Raw genomic sequence first — 14526 nt, 5'->3', positions numbered from 1 at the left:
TGATTTGTGGAGGTGAACACACATGCGTGTTATTAGGCTTCCACATCAACATTTAAATAATTGTTTTCAACAGGAAAGACAATGTTAGACCCAATCTTTCACATCTCTCTTTTCAGACCCATGCAGAACTGAGTTGGGTTACACAATATAGATTGTTTGTGTGAAACCAAGTAGAGAAGTGTTCAAAGCATTCTGTTGTCCAAGACCTTCCGTGAGCTAGCACATAGGAGGCCCTCCCCTGCTGTGTGTCTTAGGTTAAAGAGACTCCCCGATGGGCCTGCAGACTGAGTGGGAGCGCTTCAAGGTTTCGTTGAGTAGGAGACGTGGCACCACAATATACCTTACACATGATGAGTAAGAGGAGCAGGCATATACAGACGTCTTGGCACTCCCTTCAGATCCATATCAGGAACTCTTACTGAAAGTAATTCTGCCATCTAGCTCTTTGAACTGTTGTTGAATTCAATATTTCTATTAATCTGACTGGAAATATAACCCGTGTCATTTTAAAGACCTCTCGGGGTCCAATTAACGTGGAAGGCATCCAATGCCTTCCACGTTAAGTCTTGCATCTCTAATCCCAGAGCAGTATTTGTATTTTTTACCTTAGATCAGCTGCTTATTCCATACTCCTATGGCATTATACCATAGCAGCAGGGAGTGTAGAGAGGCTGGCTGTTGGCGGCAGTAGAGGGCAAACTGTTGGGGCACCAAGCAGTGAGTAGCAGCAGCTGCTTCAGCAGGCATCCATTAACACCTTGTAGGAACAGACCTCTGGCACACCTGGCCGAGATCCAGAAGAGCCCTCCTCAGCCTTCACACTCTCCTGCCTCCTGTCAGATAACACAGATTGGACAAGGAAATGGGAAAAGCGTTGTTGTTTTTTCAGTCCCCCTCCCTTAATGAATCCCTGAAAACGAATGTGACAGCAGTCTCCTGGGAGTTGCTAAACAGTCCCTCGTTTCCCTTAATTGATATAATGAACGACACACTATACAGCCTCCGTACTCTCATAATTGCTATTTTAACACCCATCATTTGAATGAATGAGGAGGGATGATTGAAGACATGAATGCTTATATGCCAGAATTTAGTTGACTGAAACATGAAGCAATCCTAGTATTTTTAATTAGCTAAAGGGGTGTCATAATAGTGTGTTTTATATCAAATCAATGCAATTTGTAATCGTATTGAATGTCCCAGTTCATACAGTGCCTTCTGAAAGTATTCAGACCACTTGACTTTTTCTGAATTTTGTTACGTTACAGCTAGTGATGCACCGATATGACATTTTTGGCCAATACCGATATCCGATATTTTCCTTGCCCAAAAAAAACTAAACTGTACCGATAATCTATATTAACAATTTTAGCTGCCTTTTAAGCATTCTAGTACAGTTAAATAATTAACACACTCACATGGACTCAGCGGTCTAAGGCTCTGTGCAAGACGCATCACTACAGTCCCTGGTTCAAATCCAGGCTATATCACATCCGGCCGTGATTGTGAGTCCCATAGGGCAGGGCACAATTGGCCCAGCGTCGTCCGGGTTTGGCCAGGATAGTCTGTCATTGTAAATAGGAATTTGTTCTTAACTAACTTGCCTAGTTAAATAAAGGTTACACAAACACACCACACTGACTAAAAAGTTATTTTGTCTGCAGTTACGTATGTCCCCATTACCAGTAAAACATAATCAAAGCCTATTTCTTTCACTTGCTGTGTGGTTTCATTGTTCAGTCGTTTCATTCTCAACCTGGATTTCTATGGAACGCTGTTTGGGTCTTTGCGTGTCAAAAAAGAAAACAATGACCAGTAGATAACACCCTTTGACGTGTCAAATAAGCTTGTTGACCAATCAGGACCTGAATATGACTGCACGTCACATAATTTAACGTGTTCATACATTTTTTACATAGTGTAATCAATGTGTAATAACTATTACTTGTATTTCATGCCACAACGATTCATCAGTACGTATGCTACGATGCTGGTAAAGTTGTCTCTCGCACCTAGAGTGCTGGTCATTAAAAAAAAGAAGCTAGTTAGCTCATGGATGCAAACAATGTTCTTCCCCAAAAACATAGCAAAGCAACAATCTGTTTCAGTAGCTATAGTTAGCTAGCTAACTATATAGCTAGGTGTCATCATCTAAAATAACCCTAATTTCTAAGACCAGTTTTTATTTGATTAATGGTGGTCGGACCCATCTATGTGAAGCTAGCCACAATAGGGATTAGCCGCAATAATGGACTTTGCGGTTAGCCTTCAAAATAAAAGTATGGCATAACTCTACTATTTGTATTCATTTGCATCTCTGTCAATGATTTTGAAGGCTAACCTCAAAGTCCACTATTGTGCCTAATCCTTATTGTGGCTAGTTTCACAACTGATAACCAAGTCCGGTCGAGACTCACTAGGCAGATGAAGCTAGCTGGCTGCTTATAATGTTAGCTTTGGGAAACACAGTTAAGTAGCTGGCTAGCTATTTATTTGAATGAACTGAAGTTTAATTTCAATAGGCGAACAACAAGTGGCAACCTAGCTAATACTTGCTCACAAGGATTCCTAAATCATTGCTAAGAATAATGAAAATGACTGCAGTTTCTACTGGTCATTGTTTTCAGGCTGGTTGTATTGGTGCTAGCTAGGTACCAAGCTAAAGCTAGCTAGCCCAGAAGTTGTGGTCAAACAAATGATGCTTTATTACTAACGCGGTATTGTAAACATATCGTTCGTGGCCTCTGTTTGCTTGTTTGCATACTGTTTCTGTAAAGCTTTGACAGTGCTACTGTATCTTTTTTGACACGCAAAGACCCAAACAGTGTTCCATAGTATGTATGTCTTGAAGCTAACAGCAGTGACGCTATTACTGTGTAACTCCGCTAGGGCAACATCTGACAAATGGCGCACTTGGTATAGTGTGTACCAGTGCTCGACCAGTTGGCGAAAGCCAACATCACTCACGACAGAGAACGGTTGATTGTCAAGGGCAATGAATTCCATTATCTTGGCTTTAATGGATTTCGCCTTTTGAGTTCTCTCACTGAAATTTTCTTACTCTTTCAAATGACTGCTCGACTTCTTGACTGCTCGATCCACACAGCAGATATTGTGAGCTAGGTAATGAATGCTGTGTTGCACATGTAGCGCAAACTACGCTATATAGGTATGCACGTCAGCTTCAACATCAGCGTTAAACTAGACATCTAGTTCACCGATAAATCATGCATCCCTAGTTACAGCCTTATTCTAAAATGTATGAAAATATTTTTTCCCTCATCAATCTACACACACTATCCCATAATGACAAAGTGAAAACAGGTTTTTAGAAATGCCTTATTTGAGCTCACGTGCATCCTGTTTTCATTGATCATCCTTGAGATGTTTCTTCAACTTGATTGAAGATAAATTAAATTGTTGGACATGATTTGAAAAGGCACACACCTGTCTATATAAGGTCCCATAGTTGACCGTTGATGTCAGTGCAAAAACCAAGCCATGAAGTCGAAGGGATTGAGCTCAGAGACAGGATTGGGTTGAGGCACAGATTTGGGGAAGGATACCAAAACATTTTTGCAGCATTGAAGGTCCCCAAGAACTCAGTGGCCTCCATAATTCTTAAATGGAAGAAGTTTGAAACCACCAAGACTCTTCCTAAAGCTGGCCGGCCGTCCAAACTGAGCAATCAGGGAGAAGGGCCTTGGTCAGGGAGGTGACCAAGAACTTGATGGTCACTCTGACAGAGCTTCAGAGTTCCTCTGTGGAGATGGGATAACCACCTCTCCAGCACTCCACCAATCAGGCCTTTATGGTAGAGTGGCCAGATGGAAGCCACTCCTCAGTAAAAGGGGCATGACAGCCCGCTTGGAGTTTGCCAAAAGCCACCTAAGGAACTCTCAGACCATGAGAAACAAGATTCTCTGGTCTGATGAAACCAAGATTCAACTCTTTGGCCTGAATGTCAAGCGTCACGTCTGGAGGAAACCTGATACCATCCCTACGGTGAAGTAAGGTGGTGGCAGCATCAGGCTGTTGGGATGTTTTTCAGTGGCAGGGACTGGGAGATTAGTCAGGCTCGAGGGAAAGATGCCGGAGCAAAGTACAGAAAGATCCTTGATGAAAACCTGCTCAAGACCTCTGACTGATGCGAAGGTTCACCTTCCAACAGAACAATGACCCCTAAGCAACAGCCAAGACAACTCAGCAGTGGCTTCGGGACAAGACTCTGATTGTCCTTCAGTGGCCCAACCAGAGCCCGGACTTGAACCCAATCGACATCTCTGGAGAGACCTGAAGATAGCTGTGTAGCGACGCTCCCCATCCAACCCGGCAGAGTTTGAGAGGATCTGCAGAGAAAAATTGGAGAAACTCCCCAAAAACAGGTGTGCTGAGCTTGTAGCGTCATACCCAAGTAGACTCAAGGCTATAATCGCTCCCAAAGGTGCTTCAACAAAGTATTGAATAAAGAGTCTGAATCCTTGTGTAAATGGGATATTTCAGTTTTATTTTTATTTTTTAATACAGTTGCAAAAGATTCTAAAAACCTGTTTTTGCTTTCTCATTATGGGGTATTCTGTATAGATTGATGAGGAAAAAAAACTATTCAATCAGTTTTAGAATAAGGCTATAACGTAACATAATTTGGAAAAAGTCAAGGGGTCTGAATCATTTCCGAATGTACTGTAGGTTATTTTGTAGGTGTTTATTTGTAGCATTCTTGTTGGACTGAGATCCCAGTAAGACTGTCAGTGAGCTCTATATAGGCATTAGTGATTTGATCAGGCTGCACACAGTGGACCCTTTTTCTGTACTGCCCTCTGCCTACCCTAGCTGCTTAATGCAAACACATGATCCTACTGTCAGTTTGCTCTGTAGATGCTTAATTATACTTGGACTGATACTAACCAAATGTTATATGCTGTATTATTGTGATATCCAAGAATCTGAACTGAAAAAACTACGTTTCCCTTATTTTACAGGTTGGAAGATCAGACAAAGAAGCTCCACAAAGACATGAAGAAAAGCACAGAGGCTGATATAGGTGTGTTGTTGACACAGTGTTCATATTTTGATCAGTCTCTGGAAAAAACATTCCCACTGATCATGTTTTCTTTCATGAACAAATCTTCTTTAAATCATTAGCTTTCTCTCATTCAATTAATCTCCTTCACACTCTCGGCATACATTTACTGACACCTTAATTGTTGTTGCCTGTCAGGTTTTTCAGGGACAATGTCTCTTGTGCAATTTTGGAAAATGAGGTTACCCTAATTTCAGTAGCCCTTAAAAATAAGCAAGGTTTCTCACACTCTTCCTACTCATAGCTTTCAGCTTACATTCTGTTTTACAATTCTACTGCTAAGAAAAATATTTATTTTTTGTTGGAGCTTTTGGAAATGGAAATCTTTGGGAGGAGCAGTAGCAGAAATTGCCCCTGGTAGCGATCTACTCTGAGGGTGGAGAGGGGAAGGATGGGGGAGTGAGGGGCTTCTTCATTTCCTCTGCTTTGTGCTCTGGAATATGGGATGATGCCTCATCAAAGTATCAGAGCTGTCAACATCTTGTTATAATTAATGGATTCCATCTGTTGCACAGGTCCTTTCTCCACCAACTGTCACCAAACAACAAAGAGTGGACCTGCCTGCACAGCACAGTGTGCTCCACACAGCGTTTCATAATGGCAATCATTTGTCTAGTCTATTTAAAGTAAGACGATGAAATTGTGGGCTCTTCTGGGGCAAGTCCACAAGTCATTAGAGATGAATCTTTATAGAGTCAGGATATCACTGGCCACAAGCCATTTATACCATTGGCAACACATCTTTATTACCTAACTAAAAATAGAACACACTATGGAATTAAAATTGAACTGTCCAGTGAAAATCACACTTTTAAAAGTTCATATTCTCATACCTAAATAATGTTGCTGACTCATTCTATACTCGTATTTGTGGCCAAAGTATACATTGGAGAAAAAAACACTTTAAAAACCCACCTCAAACTTGTATCTCAAACAGACAAAAAAAAGCTTGCTATTTAAGCAAAAAGGCACGGAGGGTGTTGTAAATGGCCAATATACCACGGCTAAGGGCTGTTCATATGAGCAACGCAGAGTGCCTGGATACAGCACTTAGCCACGGTATATTGGCCATATACCACAAACCCCCGAGATGCCTTATTGCTATTATGAACTGGTTACCAAAGTAATTAGAGCAGTAAAAATAAATGTTTTGTCATACCAGTGGTATACGGTCTGATACACCACAGATGTCAGCCAAACCACCCAGTTTATAATTCCTTATAGAACATGATGTCATATTGGCTCATTGGCTGAGTTTGCCAATCAGCAGTCTACTCGCATTAATATTTCTAATGATCGGTGTGCGGCCACACCATTTTGTTGTTGAGGTACACAGAAAAGCTGCTTTTTTTAACATACTTAATTTAAAAAATGTGTAATGTGTCTTTACCCGATCCTCAGAGCTCAGAGGCCTCAGTTGAGTTTGATGTGTTTTTTATTATTTTACTTTACGTCTTATCAACTTCTCTGTATGTCCCCAGTGCAGCTAATTTATTTTGACAGTGATGCGGTGATCCGATATGTGCTCTGTGTCTAAGATAAAGTGTCAGGGGTGCAGATTAACTGTAATTGGCGTTGGCACTATAGAAACATTTGCACACATTCCCAGTGCTTTTGTGAATATTCATCACAGCAGCCGAGCCCACCACCCCCTCGACTCTCTCCAACTGATGCTGCTAATTCTCTATCCTACTTTTCCTTTTCGCTTATTTAACTTTTGTGTCTGTCAAATGCCCACAGTGTCAGTCCTGGCACGGGTACTCACCTCTGCTGCTATGCCCCCATCCACAGGGCATGAGTGGTCTCTGAATGGTTTGATGAGCATGAAAATGATGTAAACTAAATAACATGGCCATATCAGCCACTAGATCTCAACCCAACTGAACACTTATGGGAGATTCTGGAGCGACGTATGAGACACCATCAACAAAACACCAAATTATGGAATTTCTCATAGAAGAATGGTGTTGCATCCCTTCAATAGTTTCAGACACTTGTAGAATCTATGTCAAGGTGCATTGAAGCTGTTCCGGCTTGTGGTGACCCAATGACACTTTATTTAGTTGTTTCCTTTATTTTGGCAGTTACCTGTATGTTTCTCCGTTCTCTATTCGGTTATGGCTTTTTTTTCTTTCTCTCTATATCTCTCTCCTTCCCTCCCTTCCCATTTCCCTCTTTTTCAGGACCAGTTTTACCATTTGAATACTAATATTCTCTGCCTATTTTATATGTCTTTCAGCGATGTCCAAGGCAGCAGTGAAGATCTCAGGTGACCTGCTCAGTAACCCGCTATGTGAACAGGACCAGGCCTTCCTGGAGTCCATGACGGCTCTGGACACAGCCATGAAGAGGATGGACTCCTTTAACCAGGAGAAGGTCAGTGTCAGGACCTGTCCGTGCATCTCTCACACTGCCTCACACCACAGCCGAGTCATTCTCCTAGATTGTATTCTAAGTGGGGTGCATCGAAATTGTCTATTGAAACCAAAATAAACGATATACTCTTTTAGGCAGGGAGACCTATACAGTGGTAGAAGAAACCCTCCCCCAGCCTAGCTTTCACAGCTCTACCTATGGGCATTTTATTCAGTATTCTGACAGATATGCCTCATATGCCCTCTCTTCAAACACTCAAAGGGCAGAAACCAAAAGGGTTTGATTGGCCTAAGTGTATTTTCATCATTGTCAATATTGCGTAACTGTGTGAACGAGAAAAAAATCATCTCACTCAAGATCTCTTCTCGTCTTTTGAAAGCGCCTCCAGCAGCACACTGGTCTATTAGCTGCTCATCTTTGTCAAATATCAGAGAGCTGTAGATCGGATGCATTTGTGACTCACTAGTGTTTAAAATAACTCGTACTATGGAATAGCTTCACTTGGGAATGTCACAGGCTGTTTTAATGGGATCTGTTCTCTGCATGATCTTCCCCAGTCTCTCTCTGAGCAATTCTACTTCTGCTCTTAGCTCCTTTATGTTATTTGCCATGTGTGCTTCACATATTGGATTAAAATCATCGCTGCAGGTAATTGCTAAGGAAATCATAGGGTTGGCATTGCATGTGTTTCTACAGGGCATTGCACTGTGAGAGGCAGCTCTGTTAAGGTAGAGAAGTCAGTCACACAGGGAATCACACTGATCATCAAGAATGCAGAAGAAAATAAATAGTACGAGACCTGATTATACTATATCTTCAGAAGAGTGCTTTTGCCTTTGACTAGTTTTCCCAGCATCCTTTTATTTGCTGGTGGCTTTACCTTGAGTGACCAATGTTCATCTCTGTACATATTCTGAAGATCTCTGTGAATTCCTTTCAAGCGCTCAACAACAAGGCATTCTTCAAGCAAAGACTAGAGACATACACCACATAAACTGTGCTCAGATGTAATCAAGATATACAGTAGCCATTTGAAATGACTGGACAAAGTTAAGTGTGGTGACTGCTTGAGGTTCACAGCTTGTGACCTATGGTGGGTTGCTTCTTAGTGATCTGCCAAGAAGAACAGTCCTTCAATTTTGACTGTATTTAATATGGAATGTCTTCTGAAGATTGGAAATGAGTAACATTTTCATACATTTTAACATCAAAATCCTTCAGCTCAAATTCTGGAATCTTTACAAAAGCAGAAGCATTGCCAATATTTTCTACCCAACTGTTATGAAATGTAGGCAATTAAGAGTATCCATTTTCAGTCTGCTTTTCTCTTTCCTTCTCCACTTCCCTCTTAGTTAAACAGTGTCAAGACCCTAAAGGGTAGTTAACATCTCTTACTGTTTTCCTCTGAGCCCTCTTCCCTTTGACTACGCTAATAACCTTCATCACCTTCACACAACCTGGCCAGCTTTGCACTACACAGCATTCATCTTGTTGGACTATTTGAGCTTTCCAAATCATCTCGAATTGGTTTTGAGCTACTTTGAGTCATACGGTCAGGAACAGCTAGATGTCAATGCGGTATTGTATTTCTTTTTTACATTTTTTTAACATCCCTGGTGTTTTGCAGGTCAATAACAAAAGGTGCAGGTTTGCTCTACAGTGTGTAGGAGTGGAGGCGTTGGCTGGCTCCATAGGGTGTAATTTCCTTCCTTGGCTTCATGGCCATGGTCTGCTGGACAGGGCTCCAGCCAGGCAGCATGGAGCCAAATACACCTTCTCACTTCTGGAGGCGAAGCAGTTAGAAAATAATACAAATACATGATTCTCCATCATATCCAGCCTGCTTGTTTTTTTTCTTTGTGATTTTTAAGTGGCCTTCAGAGAGAGTTTTGACATGCAACCCTTCTGTTATCACAAAATGGTACTTGAGTTTAGGGGCCTCCTTTTTCAGCCAGTCTCAGTCAGCAAGATGTTTAACATGACCGTGTTCTGCTATAGTATGTTTCTCTGTGCCGCTTAGCTTGGCATTCGTTAAACTGGTTGAAACCTGACGGCAAAGCTTTTCTAGGCCCTTGGTTGGTCAGTTGGTTCAATATTTGGAATATCACCTCAGGAGTCCAGAGTTGTTAAAGCCCAGCGCAGCTCACCAGAATCATACTCCACCAGCTCTCCCTCCAAGCTGGCTGTTCTTCCTTCTGACGGCACCGCCAACGACTCAACTGCTCAAGCAAAACAGACACCGAAGCAAACATTCTGTTGAGACGAGATGATTCGCCGCGGGGGCTGCGATTGAGCGAGCGGATAAAACGTGCAGGGATAATGAAGGCAGCAGTGGCCCAGGCCTGTGTGTTTATTTCTGGGGCTGAGGAGGGCGCGGAGCCCCCCCGGCATACTGCTGCTGAAGTCAAGCCCTAGTGAAAATGGCGGCTGAGCAGTAGCGGATGCTCCGTTTGGAGGGGTATTGATTTCCTCCGCGATCTGCATGTATTTTTGGGAGGCCTGTGTGCCGGGATGGCCTCTGCCCCGTGACTCACTCACAGAGACTGCTGCTAGAGCTCCGGCCTCAGGCACTGCTGGGCCTCAGCTGAATAGTCCTGCCCCCCTCTCTGTGGGAAAGGGCAGAGGGTAGAGGGCACCAGCATGCTTAAGCAAATGTGCTGGTGTTGTTCTCCCTGCTTACTGCATGCACTCACCTCGGCAGCAGCGCAGCTCCAGCCTTTTCACCAGGGAGGGGGGATGGTGTGAATATGTAAAACAGAGGAAAATGTGAATTCCCATGTACTTATTTGTTATTGGTTCTCTCAAACTACATTCATTCGCATTATGTATTTGGAAAGATGCCTTGCGATTGTTTGTGTGTGTGGGTGTATATTCTCAGAGACTGTCAGGGCATTCACAAAGCTTTGCTGTTGTACAGTATTTGCTTCTTATGTTCTGTGATTGACTATCCTTCCAATAACTAGTGAATGATTGATTAGCTGTACTAGGCTCATTGTTCTCATGGAGCTGTCACTTCATGGAGTTTTGCCACTTTTATTCCTCATTGAAATGATTTGAACGATACTCTTCACTGGAGATGTTTGCCGGGTTAACTTAGCGTTCTGTCAGAGACGTAGATCTACGAGTCATTTTGAATCTGCAATGTAAATGACTTTGTAAACTTTATTAAATGTTTGCTAACTTCTGTCGATGAGACTTTGGCACCCGGGCTGGAGGCCTCGAGATGAGATGTTCATTTACTTCCACTTAACAAAGCCCCCCTCCCTTCCCCTGTCGGCTCCGAGAAGGAGAATGCAGGAAAATATAAACTGTTATTGTTAAAATGTTTGTTTGCAAAGAACTTTCATCTTGTAAGGCAGCCCACCCTCCGCAGGATTTGAAATCAGTGGGGCTTAGCTTTCATGTCCGTCCCCTGACAGTTGCATCCTTTTGTATTGTTCAGCTCTATGAATATTCAGGTGTTTCTCCTCGGGGCTTGTGTACAATAAAAGAGTCAACGTCACAAAAGTTTCTTGCAACCCGCCTCACCTCCCTCCCCTCTTGTCTTGAGTGCTCTGTTTGAAAATACACAATTGTTGATTTTTTTTTTATCATGCTGTTAATGAGTGGGACTATTTTGTTCAACTTAAAGTAATTAACTTTGACAACAAATTTCAAGTAATAAAGACATTCCCTTTCAATTTAAGACAAGTACTGGACTTTTTAAATGAATGTTTGACCCGTGTTTGTTCGTCCATAGGTGAACCAGATCTCCAAGACGGTGATCGATCCTCTGAAAAAGTAAGTGTCTATCTGGACCTGCACCTCTCCTATTGTCTGCATATTTTTAATACATCACAAGCAGCAGCTGCTGTGTCTTAAAAGCTGCTCTGTCTGTAGAGTGGGAAGGAGCACACACTTAAGGGGAGCTTAGCACTAGCTCCAGAAGGCTCTGTAATAAAGCATAGTTGATAGTAAAACTGGACTGGACTGGGGAGTGAATGGGGCTGCTGTGGTGGTGTGTCTGGAAGAAAGTTTACTTGGTTCCCCTTCCCTACTCTCGCCCCCGTCTGTCCAAGCACCACACTATACACACACACACACACACACACACACACACACACACACACACACACACACACACACACACACACAGTGCAGAGGCGGTAGAGGGAGTGGCCAGGCCGGGAGCAAGGATCCCACCCGTCTTCCGTAGTGCTTGTTAAGGTCCTACTTCCTCCTGCTGACCCCTCCCCGGAGGCTGTTTTTTGGAGCGGGGTGTGTGTGTGTGTGTTTGAAAAAGAGATACTTGGTGCGCTTGCCAGTATCTGTCTGGTGAATTTGTGTGTTTTAACTTTTGTTTATAACCACAAATCGGTCTGAAATCCCTGATCTTTTCATATCAAACCCTTCACAAAGTGAACTTTGATGGAACATAAGAATGCTATGAGTTAGTGTATGTGTGCGTGTGCTATTGGCCTCTTCCTCTTGTGTTCTGGTGCCGGAGCTGTGACAGGATGGAATGGTTCTAATTTCCTCTTCCTGGTGGGCGGCAGGCGGACGTGTGGGCAGGCCCTGAATATGGCAGAGGGCCCAGCTTCCTGGGCCAAGGGCAGGAGATTGGCTGGAGAGCAGGACTTGTCTCAGGACAGTACACACATACCGCATTGGACAAACACATTGTGGGGAGTCACTGTACTAACAGGATGGGCTCTGAGGCCAGATGAAGTTAGCCTCTCACTTATATGAGATTGAAATAGGTCAGGAAGTAGTAGATTTAGTCCTGCATACATAAACAATGTTTTAAGATGGTGAATACAAGCCGCCAGCCCTTTTGCTGTATATGGCGTTGAAGCACAGTGTAATGTAATTAATCATCGAGGTATAGAGGACTGATCTATTAAGCCACCATACATTAAGCTTCCATTAGTCCACCAGTAACTGAATGTTGACCATTGTTTCTGAAGTCTCTACTCTTTTGATGTTTTTGTGTCGATCTGTAAGACCATGTGTGGAATCTTAAATGGAGCAGAGAATGGTCCAAGCCTGGAAAGTCTCTTAATGGAGGGTTTTATTTGTCCCTTCAATGGGCTGTGCGTGTACGTGCCGGCCGGTGTGTATTCACATTTAGGCCACACTTAGTTGGGTCATTAACACTCACTGTATTAACACATCCAGGAAATAATGAGCTCAGAAAGGTCAGTCTTTCTCCTCACCCCTCTCCCTTTCTTTCTCATCCTCTCCCTTTCTCTCTCTCCCTCTCTTTCTGTCTCCCTCTCCCTCAGTCTCTCCCTTTATCTGTCTCTCTCCCTGTCTCCATACCTTTAACTCTTTCTCTCTCCCTGTTTTTCTTTCTCTCTGTCTCTCTCCATCCATTCAGCGGGATCAGTGAATGACATCAGTCTGTTTATGTGGAGGGAGGGGGAGTGTGTGGGCATGAGTCGTTGCTGTTATCTGGGCCTCCTAGCCGAACCCGTTCTGCTCCATTGCTCTTTTGGGTAAGACTGAAGGCAGCTCTGTCGTAAAGACGTGCTCTGGTCCAAGCAGTGGCAGGGCAAACCAGCACTGCTCCTTTAAGCTAGCAGGGCTGAGAAATAGACTTCCCCGACACTCTGGTTAATTTAGCCTGCTATGGGAGTTAAGGTGCTGTTGGATTTCTGTTGTTGTGAAATAGTAGCAATTAGATGTGTTTAAGGGGGTGACTCAAAATGACGTAGCCTATAAACTAGCCTACGTTTTAATCACAGAAATGTTTTTTATTTGTATGTTTTTATGTTCAGTCTAGACTCAAGCCATGAGTGATGGTACAGAATGGCATAGGCAAGATGCAGTAGATGGTATCGAGTACAGTATATACATATGAGATGAGTAATGTAGGTTATGTAAACATTATATTAAGTGCCATTGTTTAAAGTGGCTAGTGATACATTTTTTTTTACATGTATGGCAGCAGCCACTCAATGTTAGTGGTGGCTGTTTAACAGTCTGATGGCCTTGAGATAAGCTGTTTTTCAGTCTCTCGGTCCCTGCTTTGATGCACCTGTACGGACCTCGCCTTCTGGATGATAGCGGGGTGAACAGGCAGTGGCTTGGGTGGTTGTTGTCCTTGATGATCTTTATGGCCTTCCTGTGACATCGGGTGGTGTAGGTATCCTGGAGGGCAGGTAGTTTGCCCCCGGTGATGCGTTGTGCAGAACTCACTACCCTCTGGAGAGCCTTACGGTTGTGGGCGGAGCAGTTGCCGTGCATCTATAAAGGTTTGAGTGCTTTTGGTGACAAGTCGAATTTCTTCAGCCTCCTGAGGTTGAAGAGGCGCTGCTGCGCCTTCTTCACCACGCTGTCCATGTGGGTGGACCAATTCAGTTTGTCTGTGATGTGTATGCCGAGGAACTTAAGACTTTCTACCCTCTCCACTACTGTCCCGTCGATATGGATAGGGGGGTGCTCCCTCTGCTGTTTCCTGAAGTCCACGATCATCTTTGTTTTGTTGACGTTGAGTGTGAGGTTATTTTCCTGACACCACACTCCGAGGGCCCTCACCTCCTCCCTGTAGGCCGTCTCATCATTGTTGGTAATCAAGCCTACCACTGTAGTGTCGTCTGCAAACTTGATGATTGAGTTGGAGGCGTGCATGGCCACGCAGTCGTGGGTGAACAGGGAGTACAGAAGAGGGCTCAGAACGCACCCTTGTGGGGCCCCAGTGTTGAGGATCAGCGGGGTGGAGATGTTGTTACCTACCCTCACCACAAGGGGGCGGCCCGTCAGAAAGTCCAGTACCCAGTTGCACAGGGCGGGGTCGAGACCCAGGGTCTCGAGCTTGATGACGAGTTTGGAGGGTACTATGGTGTTAAATACTGAGCTGTAGTCGATGAACAGCATTCTCACATAGGTATTTCTCTTGTCCAGATGGGTTAGGGCCGTGTGCAGTGTGGTTGCGATTGCGTCGTCTGTGGACCTGTTGGGGCGGTAAGCAAATTGGAGTGGGTCTAGGGTGTCAGGTAGGGTGGAGGTGATATGGTCCTTGACTAGTCTCTCAAAGGACTTCATGATGACGGAAGTGAGTGCTACGGGGTAGTAGTCGTTTAGCT

General features: G+C 43.7%; 1 protein-coding gene across 1 annotated transcript in view; it reads left to right on the top strand.

Annotated features, from left to right (window-relative positions):
- The window catches only part of bin3 (bridging integrator 3), a 38349-nt gene that overhangs the window by 8340 nt on the left and 15483 nt on the right, over positions 1-14526 (top strand). Inside the window, exons 4-6 of the mRNA XM_024438819.2 lie at positions 4983-5044; positions 7323-7459; positions 11199-11239. Of these exons, the coding sequence (XP_024294587.1) occupies positions 4983-5044; positions 7323-7459; positions 11199-11239 (240 nt within the window). The remainder of the gene's footprint in view (positions 1-4982; positions 5045-7322; positions 7460-11198; positions 11240-14526) is intronic.

This window comes from Oncorhynchus tshawytscha, linkage group LG12 (genome assembly GCF_018296145.1).
Source record: "Oncorhynchus tshawytscha isolate Ot180627B linkage group LG12, Otsh_v2.0, whole genome shotgun sequence".
NCBI classification, from domain to species: domain Eukaryota; kingdom Metazoa; phylum Chordata; class Actinopteri; order Salmoniformes; family Salmonidae; genus Oncorhynchus; species Oncorhynchus tshawytscha.
The sequence above is the reverse complement of the archived record's forward strand: the minus strand, read 5'-3'. Positions and strand labels throughout refer to the sequence as shown.